Source organism: Equus quagga, chromosome 12 (assembly GCF_021613505.1).
Source record: "Equus quagga isolate Etosha38 chromosome 12, UCLA_HA_Equagga_1.0, whole genome shotgun sequence".
Lineage (NCBI taxonomy): Eukaryota > Metazoa > Chordata > Mammalia > Perissodactyla > Equidae > Equus > Equus quagga.
The window spans coordinates 69,447,450-69,470,426 of record NC_060278.1 but is presented as its reverse complement, the minus strand read 5'-3'; the positions used below and the strand labels follow the sequence as shown (position 1 = coordinate 69,470,426).

Genomic DNA, 22,977 nt, shown 5'->3' with positions numbered 1-22,977 from the left:
GGGGTGCCCTCTGACTTTTTGCCCTGGTTCGGGGTGCCCTCTGACTTTCTGCCCTGGTTTGGGGTGCCCTCTGACTTTTTGCCCTGGTTTGGGGTGCCCTCTGACTTTTTGCCCTGGTTCGGCATGCCCTCTGACTTTTTACCCTGGTTTGGGCTTGCCTCTGCCTTTTTGCCCTGGTTCTGGGCCCCCTCTGCCTTTTTGCCCTGTGCAGTGCCAGTGGCTGGAGCACTGGCCTTGGCACCCACTGGGGGCACAGCCACCATGGGCACCTCCTTGGGTGCGGCTTCCAAGACAGCAGCCTTTGAGGTGAGAACCTGGATGGAATTCACTACAGAACTGACTGCTGGTTCCACCTTTGCCACTTTTTTCTCCTTCTTCTTTTTGTCCTTAGGGGAGGAGGCCGGCTTCTCTTGGGGCATGGCTGGTACCGTGGCTACAGGAGCAATGACCACAGGTGGCTGCACTGGGGTTGGAGCCACAGCCACTGCAGGTGCCCGCACTGGGTCTTTGAGGAGGATGGTCATGTTGGGGGATGGCTCATGGTCAGGTATCTTCCCGTTGGGTTTCTCTTCCTTTTTCTTGGTCTTTCCTTTCTTTTCTACTGTTTTCTCCTTCTTTTTCTTCTCTACTTTGTGGTGGTGAGTTTTCGCCATCTCCTTGCGCTGGTTGGCTAGGGCTTCTTCATACGATGTCTCCTTCATGGAGAAGGTCGACACCAGGAAGATGCCAATGGCAGAAACAACCATAAATCCACCAAAGACCACAACCCCCAAGGTTTGAGTGTCGTAAAAATCCATCCTGGCTTGCTTTCCTTTCACCTGCCAAATACATACACGTAGATTACTTTTTGCAGAAACTGAGACGTTTCACAGTTTCCATCCCCACTCCCACCACCAAAGGTAAGGTTTCAATAATTCTTCAGACTGATAAAATCAAAGAAGGCAGTCTCTGATGTCACCATTCTTACCTGCCCCTCTGAGAAGTGAGCAATTTTTTTTTTAAAGATTTTATTTTCCCTTTTTCTCCCAAATCCCCCCAGTACACAGTTGTGTATTTTTGGTTGTGGATCCTTCTAGTTGTGGTATGTGGGATGCCGCCTCAGCATGGCTTGGTGAACAGTGCCATGTCCGTGCCCAGGATTCGAACCAGCGAAATCCTGGGCTGCTGAAGCAGAGCGCACGAACTTAACCACTTGGCCACGGGGCTGGCACCTGAAGTGGGCAATTTTTATGCAAGATACGAGCAGTCCGTCTTAGTGCGGGGAGACACAAAGCAGTAGAGAGACAGCGAAGTGCAGTTCTGGAACTGGGCACATAATGCCCAGGAGAGTCAGAAGCCGCGATCACAATTCAAGATACGCCCTACTGCAGGGGTCAAAGATGCACACGAGCAGAAGGACAGGCCAGGGATACAACGGCGAGTGGTGGCAAAAATGCCCCACTAAAATTAGGGAGCCAGTGTCACACAGCCAAAGCTAATTGTAGCAATGTAAGTACTGTGTTGAGAGATCTTTTGCTTTTTCACATTAGGCAAGAAATCTTTTTTTTCTCAATGTGAAATTGACTGATTTAAGAAATCAGATGTGAAGCAAACCAAACACACGCACAGGCTTTCAGCCACACGCCTTCTGGCCAGCAGGCCCCTGGCATGCCATCTTGACTCTGTCACCGCTCTTTTCCCCAGAGCTAATAAACACAGCTACCCAGGGTCAGAGACGAGAAACTTCGCATTACAATCCTGAAAAGCGATTAAGAATTTAGTAAGGAAAAATGGCCTTTTGCCAGTGAAGAGTTATGGAACCTTCATAGTTCATGCATTAGGAAACAGGAAGTGTCGGCCTTCGGAAGCCCACCAAAGAGAAGACTCCAGGTCTGGACTTTCACATCTGGAGGCTTTCAAGAGGGAGGGAGGACGGCACCGCCAGTCCCAATCCTCACCCTGGGGAGGGGCCTCTTTGCCAGGTAACACACTCCAAACCAAGAGGACGAACCGCCCCTTCTCACTGCCCACGGACCAAAGTCCGAAGGGTCAGAGGCAGCCGGGTGCACGCCTTCCTGATGACAGCCTAGGCAAAGTTCAACGCCAGTGAGAAACTCCAAGAGGTCTATTTACTCAGGTGCATTCCATGTTTATCAACCAATTTTGACGCTGTTATCACAGTCCCAGTCCCCTGACCAGGGAGAGAGAAACAGAGCCCAGATCCCTTAAAGGGGAGCAGCAATGGAATCAGTGAACAGAATGCGAGCTCAGAGGGGTGGGTAAGGGAAGGCAGAAGAGACAAGGGAGTGGAGGGGAGAGGTGAACGGGTTCCCGTTAGCCTGACCACCCAAATCTCTAGACCCTGTGGTAAGCCGAGTCCAGGCCTCTCTTCCATTGGGAGTGGGGAAGGGAAACAGAGTGGGAACTTCTAAATAACAATCATGAAATCCAAATTTTGACATTAGGGCATTTTTAAGGGACTGAGAAGAGAGACTGTTTCAAATGTCTCAGCATCATGTTCTGAGAAAAATCACTCTTGTTGCAGAACAACACACAGCCTCGCTGGGCCTTGCCAATAAAGCCAATAAAGCTTGCAGGAAGCAGGTTTAACGCACTCCCGACAAAGCTTTGCCACACGTGCCTCCCACAGTGGTAACTCCGCCGGCTGCGGCGGTGACACTTCCTGCTCCCAGACTGTGACCCTGGGCCTGCAGGACCAAGTCTAACTCTTCATTCCAGTTGCAACTTCTGCAAATGAAGTCGGAGGCGGGCTCATGGAGCCTCTGAATCCTAAGCAAGTGGATTCTGACCTCTGGCCATGGGTTACGACAGTGTGATCTGCAGCCACAGTGCCCTCATATGTGACAGTCAAGAGAGGCTGTCCTCAGTTAGCCTTTTCAAGAATACACCCATAAGATAAGTGTTGAAAAGGAAACTGGGCCTGGCTCAGCCCTGGAGGGATCCTGTGGGTGGGAAGGCAGGGACAAAAGGCTGGGAACGTCCAATGGCCAACCTCCATTTCTTGGTGGGCATCCACCAACTGTAACTCTGGGTCCTCACAAGGACGGCTCAGAACTTCACCAGTGTCGACACGTTCAGGTACAAACACTACATAATACTCGCTATACTAAGTCTATTCAGATGACAAAAATCCTCTGAAGCACTCCCCTTCTCCAGAGGTAGCACAATGCCGGGGGCCTGGGTCCCCCTGGCTGAGGCTCCATAAGCCCTGAGTGGCTTCCCGACCAACAACTATGGTCTCGAGGGGCGTCTGCCGTGGAGCCACAGGGTCCCCAGGCCGGTGCGGTCACCGGCCTCCTACACAGTGAGGCCTGCTCCCTGCCTAGTCTGTGGGCTCTGTTCAGCCACATGGTTTAGGCAGAAAAACCAAAATTGAAAAATGAGCCTTGAACCTTACTAAGTTAAGCAAACAAACGATACAAAAATATACGCTCTGTTGAGGGCACAGAATTGAGAAAAGCAAGCCTGGGAGAACATTTTTCCTCCGCAGGACACACAAACATACGTTTGATAGCAGCAAACGTACGTTTGACAGCAGTTGTCTTCCCAACTTCGCAGGACAGGTTGCTCTAAAAAGGAATTACATCCTCACCACTAAATCCTGTGTTAGAATTTCTTTAACAGAAATCTTTCACGGGAAAATGAAAAGCCCTCATCTTAAGTAGTAATGCGCTGAAACATTTAAGGCCAAGGCCGCCTCCCCTCGGAATCTAAGCACACGCCAGCCGTCCCGCTGCCCTGCAGGGCAGACACTCCACGGGAGACCCGGCTCACGGAACAACGGGCAGGCGAGGCCTCCAAATGCGCGCCCAAGATCAGCTCTCTGGAGCTGCGCTTCTGAAATCCCGCCATCAGAGAAGGAGCCCCAGGAGGAATCTCCTCCAGGGCCACGCCCAGTGGGCAAAGAAAGAATCAGGCCAGATGTGTGCCCGCCCATATCCTGTACGGCTCACCACAAAGAACCTACATTCTGTCAATTCCAAAAACTTCTATGACACGTATACTTTTACTTACTATTTCTAGTATGGTTAGAGTGTAAAGCAGAAAGGTGAAGAAAGCAACAGGTCACCCAGAGGCCCACCCCGAAGGTCTGAGAGAATAGCTTTTCTTCTCTTCCTAGGGGGTAAGAGTTCAGGGAACAAAAATGAGTGGAAACCCCAAATTCTTTACACATGGATACATCTGCTAACTTGCGCGCCCTGGCCAGTCCAGTCCAATTTGGTAACTGGGATTTTGGTAGGTTTTATGAGAAACCCCTGGGGCTAGGTCTCATCACTACCAGCTGCTCTGCCATGGTGTGGGGGCTCCAGGTCCATTTCCTGGGCACAAGGTGACCCACCAGGAAAGTTTAGGAAACCAAAACAGAATGACAATGACCAGAGACCCCAACAGATATGGCTGCATCAGGATCACCATCTCCTAATTTTTTAAATACTATAAAATATTTCAAATAGGCAAAAGAGTAAGAAAACTATCATGAATATGCATTCACCTACCACCCAGGTTTATCAAATCTATCTATCACCTCTCCTTCCAGAGAGAACCAGCAGCCAGAATGCGTCACTCGGCACCTCCACACACATTTATGCTTACATTGCAAATGTGTCTCCCCAAACAGCAGTGCTGCTTTCAGTGTTGCCAAGTTGATAAGCTATAGAAACAACACTACTGTAGGTATCACTGGGCAAAATTTTTTAAATTAAACTTTGTTTTTGATATTTATTTGTATAAATACACATAGTTTTAGTTCATTTTAACTCCTATGTTATGTAATTACATCACAAATGGAAAGGGGTCCGCACTCCTATGACAGGCATTTAAGGTTTTAAAAATGCAAGCTATTCACACAGAACTGCAGTGTGATCGGTCCCCCAGCTGCCCTGTGCCCCGTGCAGACTCCTCCAGGATGTACCTAGAACTGGACCTGCTGGGTCACGGGGGCACAGCTACACCACCAGATGCTGCCGAACTGCTCCCCAAAGGGGCAGTGTGGCGAAGGCCCTCCCCCCTCCACGTGTCTGTCAACACTGCCTGCTGTGGTCAAACCTGGGACACGGCCCAGTCGAACGGATGTGACGTCGTATCTTCCGTGGTTACTGGCCCTTCTAAGTTCTTTTACTGTCTACTACCTGCTCATATCTTTTGCCCATTTTTCTCCTGGGTTGTCTTTTTTTTTTTCTGATATCTAGGTGTCCTTAACATATTTTGGATATTAATCATTTGTTGTTTTAGACATGTTGAAGTCTGTGGTTTCTCTTTCAACCAATATGGTGCTTTCTGTATTAACTACTAATTATACTATTAATGGAGTCCAATTTATTAACATTTGCCTTCATGGTTTGTCATTCTTATTTCACAGCTCCTACTCTAGAGTCAGACAGAAAATCACCAGCTGGAAGAAAGTGTCACTATCCTTTAAACTGAAATACTTATGTTGGTTAAAGACAACACATCCCTATGGGCCAAGACTCTCAAAGGACAACGTGGTTCATACAGAATGAAAAATCCCCCTACACCCGGCCCCAGTCCCCTAGGTTCCAACCCTTATGACAGAGGCATTTTACTGTTTAGACGTTATTTTCTTCTAAAAACCACAGTAACGCTTTTCCTAGATAGTTTTTTAATCATCTGGAATTTGCTTTGGCAAACGACAGGAAACAGTGCTGTAACTTTCTCTCATCAGTTTAATTACCCAGCACCATTTCCTGACTTGTCTACCTCCCTAGCCCCCCCAACTTACACAGCCACACTGTCCCATCAGTCTGAATATGGGTGGATCTGCTACTGGACTCCACACTGTCCACTGGCATATTTATCCACACCCTGCACCACCACATTTTTGGCCTCTACATCCCCTCCAAAAATTCTATTGGGATTTTTATTTGAATCACCCTGAATTTACAGATGATCATAGAGAGAACTGACGTTGTACGCTGTGGGAGCTTCCCGTCAATGAATATAGTACGGCAGAGCACATTTATTTAAATGTTCTTTTATACTTGTGGAGAGCTTTTATGATCTTCTCTATAAAAGTCTTACCCATCTTTTTTGTTGTTGGTAAGGTTATCGCTATTTTTAAGTGTACTGGAAAGAGATATCTTTTGTAAATTACTTTTTCCATTTCTAGCTGTAGACAACCAGCAAAGCTATTCGTGTTTGCATATGTGTCATTTACCCAGATATGTAAAAGTCTTGTCAAATTTAGGCGTTTGTAGATTCTCTTGCATATTCTTCATAAGAAAATCATCCGTGAGAAAAGACAGTGCTGTTTCTTGCTTTTTAAGCTGTACGAGCTCTTCTCCCTTCTCCTCGTCTCACAGTGAGAGCCGGCTAAGACCTCAGCAGCGGGGTCGACCAGGGTGGAGGGCAGCTTCCTGGTCTCAGCTGAGTCTCTACTTCTCAGTTTCACCATCAGATTTGTGTTGACCATAGTTTTTAGTAGAAACTTTTTATCAGGTTAAGCTAGCTTACATTCCCAGTTACTTTTTTTTCCTTTTTTTTTTTTGACAATTGGGTATTGAATTTTAGCAAATGCTTTTTATCACTTGACAACTTCTCTAATCTCAAATGGGTTGAATTACAATAAATATTCTAATGTTAACTCACAGATGGCTCTTATGCTATAAACACTTCTTGGTGGGTCCTTTTTTTGGTGAGGAAGGCTGGCCCTGAGCTAACATCTGTGCCAGTCTTCCTCTATTTTGTATGTAGGTTGCCACCACAGCATGGCTTGATGAGTGACGTGTAGGTGCACGCCTGGAATCCAAACCTTGAACCTCAGGCTGCCAAAGCAGAGTGCACAAACTTAATCACTATGCCACCGGGCTGGCCCTGGTAGGTCTTTTTTAATATATCACTAGATTTGATTTACATTTTTATGCGGGCCTTGTGTGTGTGTTGTTTAGTGAGGAAAGTCAGAGGTCACAGTCAGACTGTTCTTATGTAGTCTTGGTTGTAAGGTCACTCAAGTCTCACAAAATGAGCTAAAGATCATCCCTTTCACCCCGTTCTTCGTAGGTTTGGAAGAACTTGCCTATAAAACTATCAGGATCTGGTGTTTCCAGACCTGTTTTTGGAGGGGGATGGTGGGTGAAGAGCTGATTTTTAATTGCTGTTTCAATGTCAATGATGATTTCAGAACCAGCTTTGGGGTGTATGATCCAATCCAAACAGGCACACCTCGTTTTATTGCACCTTGCAGATAGTACACTTTTTACAAGACTCTCCACAAGCAAAACGATTATGACTAGCTCAAGGCTCAGAGGATAGTATTTTTTAGCAAAAAAGGACTTTTTAATTAAGGTATGTACATTTTTCTTTTATCTATAATGCTATTGCATATGTAATAGACCACAGTATAGTGTAAACATAACTTTTATATGCACTGCGAAACCAAAAAGTTGTGTGACTCACTTTACTGTGGTAGTCTGGAACAGAACCTGCAATATCTCTGAGGTATGCCTGAATAATTAATTTTCATTATTCCTTTTTCCAACTTCCACTGGTTTATTCTGTTCTAACTTCCTGACATGGACATTTATTAATATTCAGGCCTTTCTTTTTTCTTGTGGTAAATACTTAAGGCGATAAATTTTCCTCTAAGTACTGCTATAGCTTCACCCTACAAGCCACAACGCACAGTATTTTCATTAGTGTTCCACTGTAAGTACTTTCTAAGTCCTATATGATCTCTTTGACTTGGTGACAGTGTTCTCAACTTTCCTAACACATGGGGGCTTTGAATTATCATTGTTAATTCCTAATTTAACTGCACTGTCATCATAGAATCCGTTCTGTGTTACACAGGTCAAAGCTCTCAGACTTTTAACCATGATTTAGAAAAATAATTTTTTATATGACCCAGGATTCACATACTTAAATATATGACAGATACATGTATGTATATACACACATGAATAACAAAACTTTCATGAAACAATAACTTACTATTAGCATGTATGATGCACTGGTATTTTCTATGCCATCAAAAAATTTTTAAAAGGTTTTCCACAACCAACTAACCTGACATTGAAGCCCACAGTAGATTGGGCCTACAGTGTGAAAAACACTGATTTAGATTATATTTGGTGAGTCTTGCTCGACTGTGGTCAATTTTTATAAATACACATGCACTCTATGGAGGGAAGGGTTCTACGTGTACTCCTAGTTCTGGCTTAATAATCTCTTACAGACCCAGGCCAACTTTTTCCCTGCATAATCTCATAGCTATTGAGAGTTTTAACAGTCTCCCACCAAGATCATGGACTTCACAATTTCTCCTGGGAAATCTATCAACTTGTGCTTTACCTGGAGGCCATCTGATTAGGTGAACATAAGATCAGAAGTGTTACATCTTCCTGATAAAGTACCTATTTTTTCTCCTATTATATAGTAACCTTCTTTATCCCCAATGATTTGTTTTCATTAAAGTCTAGCTTGTCTGATTATTTTTAAAGTTATACCAACTTTTAGAGGGTTAATACTGGCCTAGAATCATTTTCTATTCTTTACTTTCAACCTTTCTGTGTTCGTATGTTGTAAGTGGAACTCTTAAAAATAGCATACAGCTGGATTTTATTTTAAGAACAGTGTGGCGAATTGTCTTTTTAACAGGTAGGTTTGGTTCATCAACATCTACCATGATTTCCTATATAACTGAACTCACTTATACCCTTATCTTGTGATTCCTATTTACAATACTTTTTCTTAGCTCATTCTTCCCTTCTTCTTTGCATTCTACTGAACTATTTAAGTTTTATCCCCTTTTTCTCCATGGTGTTTGGAAGTTATATATACTATTTTTTTTAGCGAGTACTAAAATTATAACTGTTTTTTTCCCTTACATTTTCCTAATACATGCTTGACCTGATTTCACCAACGCTGCTTCCCCACCTTTAGAATACCTGTAGAAGGCCTAAGGCTGGTACCCTTCCATCTGTCATGAGCCCCTTCTCCACACACACCAAAACTACTCGTTTTGTTCCAGACAGCTCATGTTTAAATTACCCAAATGTTTACCCATTTATTTGCTCATCACTGCTTCTTGCATCTCACTCTCTTCTTTCTGTGTCTTCCCAAAGTACACCTTTGACAAGTTCTTTCAGCAAGGATCTCTTCTTGGTAAACTTTCTCCATCCTTAGAGCCCTGAAAACAGTTCTTTACTTCCTCCTCATCATTCTCCATGACAGATTAACTGAGCATAGAATTCCATGCTGACAGTTAATTTTCTCTCACTGCTTTGAAGATATTATTTTATTTGTCTTCTGGCTTTTCTGGGGCGTAGGGGGTGGTTACCATTGAGAAATATGCTGTCAGTCAATCTGTCATTCCAATAACTTTTAAAAAAAAACTCTCATGCTTTTAGATCTTTCGGGTTCTATGGATTCAACAAAATATTAGGTGTGTATTTATTTTTATTTACTTTATTCGGGCTCATTATGATGAGTTTGAAGAGTCACGTTTTCACCAATTCCGGAAAACTCTGGACACTTACCTCCTTGAAAAATTTCTTGCGCGTTTCTTTGTGGTAGGACTCCTAATTAGACCTCAATGTCCCATGCTATTTGGGAAACTCCTCAGACACATGTTCCACTTCACTAACTGTCTCTTCAGCTGAATTTAACCAGCTCTATAATCAGTCTTTCCAGTTATTCTATGTTTTCAAGTCAGCCTGGCTTTTTTCACAGTATCGTTTTTTTTCCATTAATGTTTTTCGTTATCTACTTTTATATCTTCAATAGTGATTTTGTATCATATCTTTGGTGGGACTTGATCAGTGGCAATCTGTCCGGGCTGAGTTATGGGACTGTATCTAAAGAACTATTTTATTTTTCCTTCAACTCAGAGAAACCAGCAGCCAAGGACTAACTTTTACAGGAGGCAGGGACCTCCTGTCACCAATGCTTTGGAGATGGCCTCCTCTGCCTCAGGACAGAGCAGATAAGCTCCACAGGCCATCTCCCTTGCCACTGGTCTGTCCTTTCATTGAGGCTGGGCCCTTCAAGGGCATAGGTTTTACATGGGCATATGAGGGAGGCTCAGGTCCCATTCTCCACCTTAGACAAACCCATCCCCAGCTGGCCATTAAAGCCAAAGGCCAAAGACCCAAGATGACTCTGGCTGACAATGCCCCACCCACACCCCAGGGTCAGCTTACTCCAGGGTCCTGGTCACTCCCCTCACCCTTGGTTTATGGCCTCTGGCAATCTCTTTTACTACCTTATAAGCTCAGCTACGCTTTTTAAAGAATGCTTGTTAACTTTATCTAACATTCCTAAATGTTTGGAGAAGAGAGTTTTCAGATCTGATCAAAAAAATTTAAGTGTAATCTCTGATTTTTTTTTTTACCCAGAGAAAGTAAGAGACAATGCAGGAACTAAAAGACGTATTCCGAAATCATTTATTTCATGTTTTAAGAGGATGGAAATAACTGACTTCCTACTTTAAAGAAACAATGCTACTTATTTTAAAGAAAGATTAAAACGCTAAAAATAGAAATGTATTCTATTATAAGCTTTTGCTTACTCATCAGCCATTTCAGATTCAATTTCTATGCCTAAGGGAAAAAATAAAGAATTGACATGTTTTTGTGTTTCTCCAAAATAATAGTCTTGGGGAAAGTAGGTACTTAAATAGACCTAAATCTTCTGAGAGCCTACAAGAAGCCTCCAGGTTTCACCTCACAATGAAGACAATGCACCTGCAAGGTAGGAGTCAAGAACCCCAGCTTCCTAAAATGGACAGGAACAGTTAAGACACGCCAGCCCACAACAGAATTCTAACTGCCGTGGACATTACCCTCCCAGAGAGCAGCAGTCAGACTTTGGCACTGTGCCCAAGCGAGCATCAGCATGTCAACACGTACTAAGTATTTGCCGAGTGAGGGCTCTACTAAAGATGAGGTCGGCATAGGAGCAGCTCATTTATATGGTTACGTGCTTATAAGGACCTCATCTAAACAGAAAAACACAAGCATCCTGGTAGAGGAAAATAATGCACTGTGGGGTCTTACACATTTTGGAAACAGTTACTTTTCGGTTCTTCATAGTTTTCACACTATTGCAAGTGGTGTCTCTTTTAAGTTTCATTTTCTGTTTGTTGCTGGTATACAGAAAAGTAATTGACTTCTGTAGGGAGATTTTTTTCCCAAGTAATCTTGCCTAATTCTAGTAACATATCTGTAGATTTTTTTAACAACTTTTCAACATATATAAACATATTGCCTATGAATCACAATTTTGCTCCTTTCTTCCCAATTGTCATATCTTCTGCTTCACTTTTCTTAAATTTTTGCATAGGGTAGGACCTCCAACACAATGCTAAAGAGCAGAAACAACAGCAGCATCCTGTTGTTCCTGATCTCAAAGGGAAAGATTAGGTGTCTTGCCATTGACTGTGATGTTTGCTGTGGGCTTTTTATAGATATCCTTTTTAGCAGGTTCTTGGTTCAGTGTTGTTATATTTCCCTAGAAATTTACTTATGTTGTCAGAATTTGCAAAATTATTGCCATGTTGAAATATAAAAACCGTCTTCTATGTATGGTGTATGGTACAGCACCGCCCCGGATCCTTCAGATAGCTTTAATAACTCTCTACGACACTGATTTACTTTTATGTAGCACAGTTGTTCATAATAATCACTTATCTTTTTAATGTCAACCACATCTGCAGTGAAGTCTCATTTTACATTCTTAGTATTGATTATTTGATCTTTTTCTTTTTCACTTGCTCTTGATCAATTTTGCTTGATACCTGCCAACATTATTCATCTTATGGAAGAATGAAGCTTTGGCTTTGTTGAACTTCTCTACTGTATATTTGCTTTCTGTTTCATTAATTCCTTCTCACTGTTACTTCCAATTGGTTTATTTCACCTTTTGTAACTTTCAAAGACAGATGTTTACTTAGCTCATTGATTTTCACCTTTTCTTCTTTTTTAATGTATGTAAAGTTATAAATTTCCCTGTAAATAAAACTTTAGCTACATCCTACAAGTTTTGATATGTAGGTATTTTCATTATCATTCATTTCAAAACATTCTCTATTTTCCATTATTTATTTATTTTTGGCCTACAAATAAATACAAGAAGCATTTTCTTTTTTAAATTTCCAAATACATGGAGATTTTCTATTTATCTTTTTATTCAAAATTCTAGTTTAACTGAACTGTGGTCAGACTATCTGCTTTCTCTATATAATTTCAATCTTTGATATTTGTTTAGACTTACTTTAAGGCCCTGTATGCAGCCACTCTTTGAAAATTTTGAAGTCAAATATGTAGTATTAGCTGGCTGTAGCGTTTTATTTATATATAGTCATAGATAGACCACGTTCCTAATTTTCTTCAAAGTTCTAATCCTTATTGATTTTTGTCTGCTTAGCTGCCAATTAAAGAGAGCACGTGCTAAAATTCTCTACTACGATTATAGATTTGACCATTTCTTGTAGTTCTGTCAATTTTTGTTTTATATATTTTGCAATTATGTTAATAAGATACAAAGTTAAAATTACCATATCTTCAAGCTGAGTTGAACTTCTACCATTATGAAGTGACTCATTCTCTTTATCATATTTTTGTGTGTTAAAGTCTATTTTATACAACAATATAACACTAGTTTTTTAAAATAGTATTTCCATAGTATATTTTCTTCTCTTCTTTATTTTTACCCTGTCTCTCGTACACAGCACAAAGGTTGGATTTTTCAAATCTAATATATGTTTATGTTTTAACTGGAGAATTTAATAAATTTACATTTAATATGAATGCTGATATATCTGAGTTTAAATCTATAATCTTATTTTGAGCTATTTTCCCACCTATCCTAGGTGTTTTTTTTCTCATTTTGGATTGTTTTTTAATCATACCATTTTTTCCCTCTAATATTACAAAATACATTCTATTCTTTATTAATTACCTTCAAAAAACAATAACATGCAGCATTCACAAAGTTCAAAGTTAAACAAAACTTTACCCCTCCACTAGTTCCTTTACTCCTTTAATTTAATGTTACTGTGTTCATGTATTTAATCCCACCCCTTTCCCACCGCCAACATTATTACTATTCTTTTACATTAGTTTAGAGATGCCCAAATATTATTACCTTCTTTATTCTTTGTTGCTTGTACATGTCACCCTCCCCATTTGGCATTACTTTCTTTCCAAGAACATCTTTGAGAATTTCCTTTGGTGAAGATCTGTCACTAATTAACTGTCCTGGTTTTTGTCTTAAAAGTTACCTTCATTTCACCCTGACTCTTGATTTCTTCCCGTGGCTGCTGTATCACTATACTGTCTACATGTGGGGTGTTTCTTTTTCTTTTTTGGGGGTGGGTGTCTCATCCTTCTGTAAAATTCTCAAGTCAGTATCTCATCATACAGTGACTCGGTCCCATAATCTCTCTCCTCTCCTGGAGCCCTAATTAGACACACTTCTCAGTCTATCTGCCCAGATTCTTAATTGGTCTTACAAATTATTCATCTATTTGGCTCTAAGATGAAATCTGTATATTTTCTCCTGCTCTGTTGTCTAGTTATTTATTCTCTTCAATCTGTTGGGTTTTTAATTATAATTATTGAGCTGCTCATGTCTAGAAGTTGTAACCTGATTCCTTTTTAAAATTTGCTAGGTCACTTTACAGCTACCTTTCCTTGGAGGTACTGTCCCTCTTGCCTGGTACTTTAAGAATAGTAGGAAGTGTTGTTTGAAATCTGCGTCAGCCCCTCCACTGTCTCGTGTTTTCACCGATCTGTTTCTGCTGGTCCTCATTCACAGGGCTCTGCACTCTTCGTGTTTAGTTCCTCTGACCTAGGGACTGCTCATTTTCCTGTGAAAATTACACCCGGGGATTCATTGAGCCTAGGATACAGGTGCGGTCCTTCAAAGATCTGCTTGCTTGTGGACTGGCTCAGGGGCACTATCTGTCCAGGTCGACTTCAGAAAATAAAGAATTTTAAAATCGGCTTGAGAATTTGCTACCACATAGGTCACGGGATCTGCCTGAAGGACAAGCTGTGAGGACAACTTCTCAGTGGGGGAATGGCCTTCCTTCTGACTCGCCTTCCCCCGGAGGGGTAGCAGCCCTGTGGTTCCAGCTCTAAGGGAGTGGTCTTTCATCATACGGCCCACCTTGATCTTTGCCCCCTGTGCCCATAGATGCCATTAAAACTCAGAGTTTGCCCAATTTGCAAATGCCCTCGGGTTGTGCTTACCGTCCAGAGTTACTCCTGTTACTGAGTTTCTGGCCTCCCCACTATCTTCCTCAATATCTCCCAAGCCATTCAGTGCTTTCAGAAGGTGTTTTTTATATGTTACGTAGCACTTGTCCACCCCGCCCCTCACCAGAAACACAGCGCCCCTTCCTTCTTTAAGCTACTGACATTTGGCACTGTTGTCACTCCTAGCTAAACCAAATTCCAGCCAACCAAGCTCTGAAAAGAGAAAGGAGTATCCCTCATATACTGCTGGTGGGAGTACAAACTAGTACCAGCCCTTGGGGAAAAACCTGGCCCTATCTCCAAAGCTGAGCATACGCCTCCTCGTGGCCCCGCAACCCCACTCCTAGGAACAGACCTAATGGAAACATGGACAAGTGGTCACCAAAGCGGAGGCAGGACTTTACATTTTATAATATAATGTCATTCATATTACATTATAAGGGCTAAATTAGAAACTATCCAAGTACCCACCCCTAGTGAAAAGGATAAACTTGACGTATTCACAGGCTGGAGTACTACACGGCAATGAGAACGAACCAGCCCAAGAGCACAAGTGAATCTCACACACGGTGGTGAAAGGGAGCCACAAAGGAGCGAATGCCGTGCGATTCCATTTGTGTGGGTCAAACACAGGTGGGACAATCTGTGTGCTGGAAATCAGGAGAGCAGTCACCCTCGGGGATGGGTAGCAAGTGGAGGGGGCACACAAGGAGCTGGTGGGGGATAATATTTCTTGATCTGCTGGTTAAACAGAATGTTTAGTTTGTGGATGTTTATTGGGCTGTAGACTCAAGGCAGTGCATTTTTGTGTATATGTATTTTACTTTGGTAGGAAAATGGAGCATCTGGCTCTTGGAGGAGCATCTTTAAGGCCTGGAGAATCCAATACAGCACTGTCATTCCTCCCAGCCCTCTCACGAGCTTACACAACGCCACTCCCAGCAAAGACGGGGTAGCTGGGGCCACGGTCAGGGCAGGCAGTCACCTCCTATCTTAACTCTCACCGTCCACGGCCATGCCCAGCGTGCTGTCCTCTTCACTGACTTTTAAAAATCAAGCAGTTCAGAACCAGGCTCAGGAGCTCCCAGTTTAAGAGGGAAGCGATTTAACACAGAAAAGAGCAGCTGGTCTTCAGAGTCATAGCTAAAGTTGACCTTTACACGTCCCCTGACCCATCGCTAAAAATATTTTTTATTAAGGGTGTCAATAATTCATCTATTCTTCAGCATTGACTCCTTCCTTCCCTCAATCACTGTGATTACTCCTGAATTCTGAAAATTACGATTTTTCTCTCTTATTACTAAAAATATCTAGAACTTACAAAGAAATGAAAATGCATTCAAAAGAAATAAAGCTACATCTAATTCCATTCAGGATGGGTCTTAATTGAAAAGAAAATAGCTTTGCTATAGCTGAGTTGTACATTTCACCACCGAATGAGTTCCAGAAAAACATACCGCCTGGGCTGAGGGCCAGAACCCGGTCTTTCACCACTCCGCGTAAACCGAGTCAGCCAGATCCTGCCATCAGAAGGGGCTAGGAATCCAGGATCTACTTGGTGTTTCTTTGCCTAAAAGCAACAGTAGGAAGAGAGGAGGAAAACCGGAGGCTGGGCACCAGGCCTGGAAGGGCCTCTTACCAGCCAGCCCCCTGCCCCCTGGCGGTGGGCTTCCCTCCTGGCCCAAGTGGCATGCAGGAGGGTCACTCAGCAGTCCTCTTACTCCTCAGCCGAGGACGTCTGACTGAAAGAAGAGAGAATGAAATGCCAACTACAAGAAAAGGATTTTCCCTACTACCACTGAGGAACGCGCTTCTCATTAAACACAAAACCCACTGCTTTTCAGAGCGAGCCAGCACACTGTTCAAACCAAAACTAACGTTTTTTTTTCCCAGGGAGTGTGTCGTCGCTGATCCGCTCAGGTACTCTGCAAACCCCCGAATGCCCATCAGCTGCCCCGGGAAATAAGGGACACTGTGCAAACGCTCCAAAACTGGCAAGCACCTGGGCAGGGCCCGTCCTGTGAGGCCCGGCATGGAGGATGCGCCGTGGAGAAACAAGGCAGCTTGGAGAAACAAGGCAGCACCGAGATCAGTATCACCGGCCTGGAGGTTTTTGGCCCTTGGGAGAGAGCAACGCCCAAGCCCTCCCCTGAGGGTCACTTCAACCTCAGCCTCTGCTGGCAGAGCAGGGTCATGCGCCTTTGACAGTGCCCTCCACAAGTGTAACTCTAGGTCCCAATCGGAGTCAGGCTGGAGGGAAGCCAGAAGCCACTTGGCTTGGGAATATGGTTTTTGTGTTTATCTTTGATGCTCCAGGAGTCCAGACTACTTCAGGTTAAATAATAATATACTCACAAGACTTGAGCACTAGAAAATCCTGTCTCCATCTGCTCAGTAAGGATGGGCATCTACTGTGTGGCAGTCACTAGGGTACCTCAGAAAACAAAGATCCCTGCATTGGCAGAGCTCATGCTCTGCGGGCAGAGATGGAAAGTCAGACACATATGCGGCATATCAGGTGGTGATAATGAAGAGAAAGCCATCCAGACAAGTGGGACAGGCAGAGGGAGTAGGGGTGGAGGATGGTCAGGGTCTCTCACTTTAAACAGGGTGGTCAGAGAGGTAACACTTCACAGACCTGAGGAAAGTGGGGGAGCAAGCCACGTGGCCATCAGGGGAAAAGCGTCCCATGGGGAGCAACAGCACATAAAAAGGCCCTAAGGTAGAAGCATGCCTGAGAAAGAGAGGAGGCCAGTGTGACTGGAGCAGAGGACAAGGGAGATGGTAGGAGAGAAGCCAAAGTGAAAGCAGGGCCCGTGGAGGCCACTGTAAAGACTCTGGCCAAGGAGGGTCTTGAACAGAGAAGTGACATGATCTGCTCTGGGAACAGACTAGAAGGCAGGGGGCAAGGGCAAAAGCAGGGAGACACTTCAGAGCTAGTGAAATAACCCAGGAGAAAGAAGACAGAGGTGTGGACCAGGGTGGGACCAGTGGCAGTGGTGAGAATGGTTGAATTCTGGCTCTACTTGAAGGTAGCACTGACAGGACATGCTCTGCGCAGGATACGAGTACGAGAAAGCAAGGAGTTAAGGATAAACCCAGGTTTGTGGCCCGAAAGATGGAGCCATCCAGTCTAGTTTCATTTTACATGAGGAGGAAACTGTAGCCCAGGGAGGAGAAAAGTCACGTCCAAGATCACACCACTTATTTCTGGGATTAGAACCAGCCCCTGAGCTGCAGCCCAGCGGGAGACATCGGTGAGCGCTGAGGTGACACCCAATGCCCTCCAGCTCCTCTCTGCTCTCACGCTGCATTAAACAGCACCCCTCAGGGGCTGCCACTCCCCAGGCAGGTAATGTGAATGGGTAGCATGCTGGGGATCGGGGGGCTCAGGCCCTGCCCAGAGAGGGTGACCACAGGCCCTGGCTGTCATGTGAAAAAGCAGACCGGGTATGCTCAGAAATTCCCATTTTCCCCAGGAGAACCCCAAAATCTAGATTTTAACACAAAAATTCTCCATTTTTAAAAGGTGGCTCAATTGTTTAGTAACATAGGGCTGGCCAAGCAAATCTCATGGGCAGGCCAAGTTCAATCCACGCAGGGCACCAACCAGTTCAGAGCCAGTCTCAAGACAGCCCACGACAGCTCTCGTTCACTCCTCCCTCCACCAGGGTCAGGGTTGGCAATAACTCTTTGGGCATAAGATGGCCTTTTATTCCATTTCTGAGCCAGCAGATGATATTTATGATCACAACAAATAGCTGGTAACTTTCAGCGTAATCTTAATGGACTTCCTCATTTGAGGAACATACCATTGGTTTTAGGTTATTCTACGTGGAGTACTGAGATGAGCCCACTAGTACAGCCAAGGATTCAAAAACCTTTTTTTTAAAATTTTTTATTCAGGCAATGCTTGTTTATAACATTATATAAATTTCAGGTGTACATCATATTTCAGTTTCTGTGAAGACTACATCATGTTCACCACCCAAAGTCTAACTGCCATCTGTCACAGTACACATGTGCCCTTTTACCTCCAATACTATCCAACGATCCTTTCAAAGTTATATGGAGTATAACAGAGCCCTCAAACAGTCGCCCAGGAAACAACGTATGCCAGCCAAGCATGGAAACGCCAGCACACTGGAACGTGTAAGGTTTGGGGACCAGCAGCTGTTCCAGTCTTGCCAAAATAATCAAATTTAGAAATTACCAGACTTTCTTTATAACTTAAAGTTGTTTCCCCTTACTAGACAGGTGGGAGATACACACCACTCATGGCACTTAAAGGAAACACACTGGATGTGTCTGGTTTTTAGACATGGGAGTCAAGTCGCCCGTTTCAGGAGACTCATCAGAATTAGTCTGCTAAGATAACAGCCTCCTAGGACGTCACGTCCCCAAGTTAATTTTCTAGAATGCCAAGTGGCCCTCCTGCCCAGGCTCTCTCACTTGGAATTAAATATCTACCTTCCCTACATGCCATATGCTTTCTGCCCAACACCTATTTTCTGTGTTTGGTGCATTTGGCCATTTCGATGCTGTTGGTGTTAGTGAGACGCTCTTCAGCGCAGGGCCACTATCCATACTGCCCGCCCCCCCCCCCCCCCCCCCACCGCCCCTTTTCCCTTGGTATGCAATTTATAATGCACACACAGAGTCAGGAATAAATGCTATCTAAAGGTAACATCTCATTAGGTTGAAAGGCATGGACTGCCACCAGTCAACTGTTTCTGATGGGCAATTTCATATGGTTCAGCATGATAATATTTCTAAACAACCAAGAGGAACAGAGAATACCAGCCACCTCTAGACCAGTGCTGTCCAAGAGAACTTTCTGCCATGATAGAAATGATCCAAATCGGCATGGACCAACACACGGTTACTGAGCACTTGAAATGTGGCTAGTGTGACTAAGAAACTGACTTTTCAATTTGATTTCACTTTAATAGTTTCAAGTTGAAACAGCTCTATGTGGCCACCATAATGGACAACACAGTTCTGCACGGCAGCTTCTTCAGACGGAACTAGTCTCACTCATTTGTATTTACAGCGTTTGAAGGCCCAGCACACAGGAGGCACTGGGAAAGAAATGAAATTAAAGTCCCTTCTTGCATCGCCACATTTTCAACTCACTCCCCACCTTCCTTCCACTGAAGCTCTTAATTTCGATCTTCTAGTTCCGTGTCCTCCCTCGGCGGTTACTGACCCAGCAAGCATGGAATTATACAGTCCTGTGGGCAAACATTCAGAAGGCCGTGCCCACACTGCCCAGGAGCTGGGCAACGGGAACTGGCCCGACATCCACCCGACCGGCTGGGCCTCCACATTCTCATCCACAGAATGGGAACAACCACACCTACTCTACAGAATGGGGTGGCTGCAAGGCCTGAAAACCTTAAAAACCAAGGTAGGTTCAGCTTCATTTATCCAATGAGATAGTAACTGGATAACTAATGAGAATATTTTAACAGGCCTGGCAGTCAACCCCACTTAGTCAACATTTATTGTGTTGCAGGTCCAGGATGTACAGATGGATAGCACAGTTTGCCTTCCTAATTCTGACTGACCATTACTTTTTTCTCTCAAAACAAGATTTTAGCAAAAACAAATTCTAGCGTCTCAAAAGTTGAGACCTTTCTCATTAAGTGATTTGCATTCAACCACTTCAACGGAATTCGGTGCTGTATAATTATCGCTGCCTGTTGACTTAGGGCTCATTTCAACAGAGAGTATAATTGTTCAAACGTGACTCAAGGATTTGGGATTTATTTAAAACTCTCCCATCACCAAAAAATATTCAGGTACCCAGGTACCACTCTAATTTCTTAACCCTTTTCAGATGTTCAGAGGCCGATTGCTAACTATGAAAGAAAAGAGTTCTGTTACAGCCTAATGCCTATAGCTCTACCCACTGAACATCCTCTCTTCAAACCCCAAGACACCTTTCTTGTCCCCTCTCACCTTCAAGAGGCCCAGAAGCCCGGCACACCAGGTTTGCTCCTGCTCCATGTAAAGGGAAAACTTAATCTACAGGAGGTCTGCCCCCACCTTTCCTCTTTTGCTTACACACAGAGAGAGAAGTGGCATCTCCAGGACCTCAGAACCGGAAGCTTCTTTCTGGAAGGGAAACAGGTTGGCAGCCCATAGTGGGGCTGACCTTTGGAAAGTTCATAAAGGAACTGAGATGTCAGGACAGTAAACAGCATGCTGCAGGATCACCAAGACTTCTCTGGTGTCAGATTAACAGGAAGTTAAGATGACCAAGCACAGAGGGAAAGCGTAAGGCAGGAGGGGGAGAATACGTGCTCCCGGATTGCACAGGGCTAGTGTAAAACGTGCAGCTGTCCCTCCTGGGAGTGCTGCACAGAAGACCTGGGTCTCGGGGACTCTCAGCAGCCGAGTTCTGAAGAGCTCTCTAGCCTGGGATGTGAGGCCCTACCGGACCTACTTCCCCAAACTCCAGAAGGAGCCATGCAGACGCCCTCACCCTGCAGGTTCCAGCGTCTGAGGCAAACGTGGGAGGCTCCCAAGAGCTTTCAAAGTTTCATTTCCTTGGTGCTTCCTAGTCTCTGCTGACCTCTGACTTCCAAGAGTTATTGCCAAACCGCCTTCTGTTTGCACAAGGTCCCAGTTAGTTCCAGCGCTTGCCTGGGAGGACCCTATTGTGAGTGGGTGGTATCTGCCTGGGAGGCTGTCTAGAACCTACTGTGAGTGGGTGGTACTATCTCCAGGCTATAGATAAGGAAACCAAGGTTCAGAGAGACTAAGGGACCCGCCCAGAGGGTCTGTAAGGGTGCCTGGGGGTGCAATCCAGACCCTGGGACTCCCAGAGCCCTGTGTCTGCAGCAGGCAGGCTAGGACCAGACCCAGACTCCACCTCCCTCTCGTGCCCCGCACGCCCCTAAAAACTCATCCTGACAGTTAAAGCCAACACCTGTTGACTACTCCCCACGTGTGCTGGGTCTTCCCGTCTTTTCTCTTAAGCAGAAACGCCCAGCAGCCCCGTTTTTCAGACGGGGAAGCAGACACCCGGAGTTAGCTTGGCTGAGGTCATCCCCGACAGAAGCCCACTCCCTTAACCAGGACACCATACCGACCTACCATTTATGATCTGTAACTTGAGGAAGGGTCCCCGAAGCTTCCCGGACTCCCCACTGCAAGAGCGGATCCAGCCCGCCCTCCCTTGCCCCAGGGCCCGCGGCCGGGTAGCCCGGCGGGCCGGGGCAAGCGCCAGGCCTGGGGCCAGCGCGCTTGGCCGGCCGGGCCGGAGGTGCCCGCTTCCGCCTGGCCTGGCACCGCCGGCCCATTCATCTTGGCGCAGGCGGGGCGGGGCGGGCCGGCCCGGGGTGCCCCGTCCCCCCGCCAGGCGCCCTCGCGCCGGCTCCGCGCAGCCTGGCCGGGAAAACGGCGCCCCCGGCCCCGCCGCCAGGGGGAGCAGGGAGCCGCCTCTCGCACTCCGGGAAGTTGCCACCGCGGCGCCGGGCGTCCGGACCCCGGACCGCCCCGTCCTCGCACGGCGTCCCCAGCAGCCCCGCGTCCCGAGCCCGCCCCGTCGGGGGCCGCCCGACCCCCGAAGCGTCTCCGGGCCGCAGCCCGCAGGGGGGCGCACTCGGCGCGCGGGCCCCCCATTCATCCCGCCCTCCTCCCCCGGCCGGCCCCCGCCGCCTTCCGCCCGCCCCCCCCACCCCTCCAGCCCGGACTCCAGCCCAGCAACGTCATCCGGCCGCTTCCCGAAACTTAACCCTTTCCTCCGCCAGCTGTGCGCCTCCCCGCCCCGCCGCCAACTTTCTTCGCCCAACTTCGGAGCGCGCGGGCCGGCCCGACGGCCCAGCGGAGAGGGAGGGGTCGCCACGTCGCGCCGAGGGTCCCCCGATGGCGAGGGGCGTGGGGACCACACCGCGGGGCGCGCTCGGCCGACGCCCTTGCACGGGGTTCGGCCCGGCACACGCCCCCCAAGGTCCGACTCGACCCCGAGGGGCCGCGGCCGCTGCGACGGCGGGCGGCGCCGCCGGGGGAGGGGCCGCCCCGGAGACGTGTCACTCGCGGCGCGGCCGGCCCCGGCGCCCCGACGGCCCGGCCCGCGCGCCGCCGCCGCCGCCGCCGCTGCAGGGCCCGTTCAAGTTTCTCACCTGCAGCCAGAGACGCGGGAGGGAGAGCGAGAGGGCAGGAGCTGCCGCCGCCGCCGCGGAACAAGGAGAGAGGAGCCGGCCGAGCCTCCGCCGAGAAGCCGCCCCCGAGCAGCTGCAGGCACCGCGACCCCGACGCCGCCCGCCCCGTCCGCCGTCCGCTCCGGCCGCTCGCTGGCTGCGTGCGCGCGTGTGGAGTCGTGGCACTTTCTGCCTCGGAGCTGGCGAACGGCCCCCTCCGCCGGGATCGCCGCCTCCTACCTTCCCCACCCGGGCCAGCCATTCATCGAGCCGCCTCTCCCCATTGGCCCGAGCCCCGCCACTCCGCCGGCCGCTGGCCAGTCAGAGCGCGGGTGGCCGAGCCGCGGCGGTGGCCATTGGGGGGAGAGGAGGGTCTCCGCCTCGGCCAATGGGAGAGGGGAGGAGCTGCGGGGAGCCGCGGGGGCGGGGCCTGGAGGGCGGGGCCGCGCGGCGCGGCGCTAGGCCGGCGCGGGGGCGGGGCGGGGCCGGAACGCCCCGCCAACGGGGGAGGGGGCCGCCGGCTCCGCCCACTCCGGGCCCGCGGCGGCGCCCGCGGCCGCTGATTCGGGGACGGCTCCGTCCCGGAGGGCGGCGGAAGGTTCGAATCCCGG

At 46.8% G+C, this 22,977-nt stretch overlaps 1 protein-coding gene across 1 annotated transcript in view; it reads right to left on the bottom strand.

Moving 5' to 3' along the window:
- RRBP1 (ribosome binding protein 1) overlaps positions 1 to 22,602 on the bottom strand; it is a 61,108-nt gene extending 38,506 nt beyond the window's left edge. Inside the window, exons 1-2 of the mRNA XM_046678689.1 lie at positions 22,349 to 22,602; positions 79 to 818 (exon numbers count right to left, since the gene is read on the bottom strand). Coding sequence (XP_046534645.1) covers positions 79 to 797 — 719 coding nt within the window. The 5' untranslated portion in view covers positions 798 to 818; positions 22,349 to 22,602. The remainder of the gene's footprint in view (positions 1 to 78; positions 819 to 22,348) is intronic.
- Positions 22,603 to 22,977: the final 375 nt, after the last annotated feature.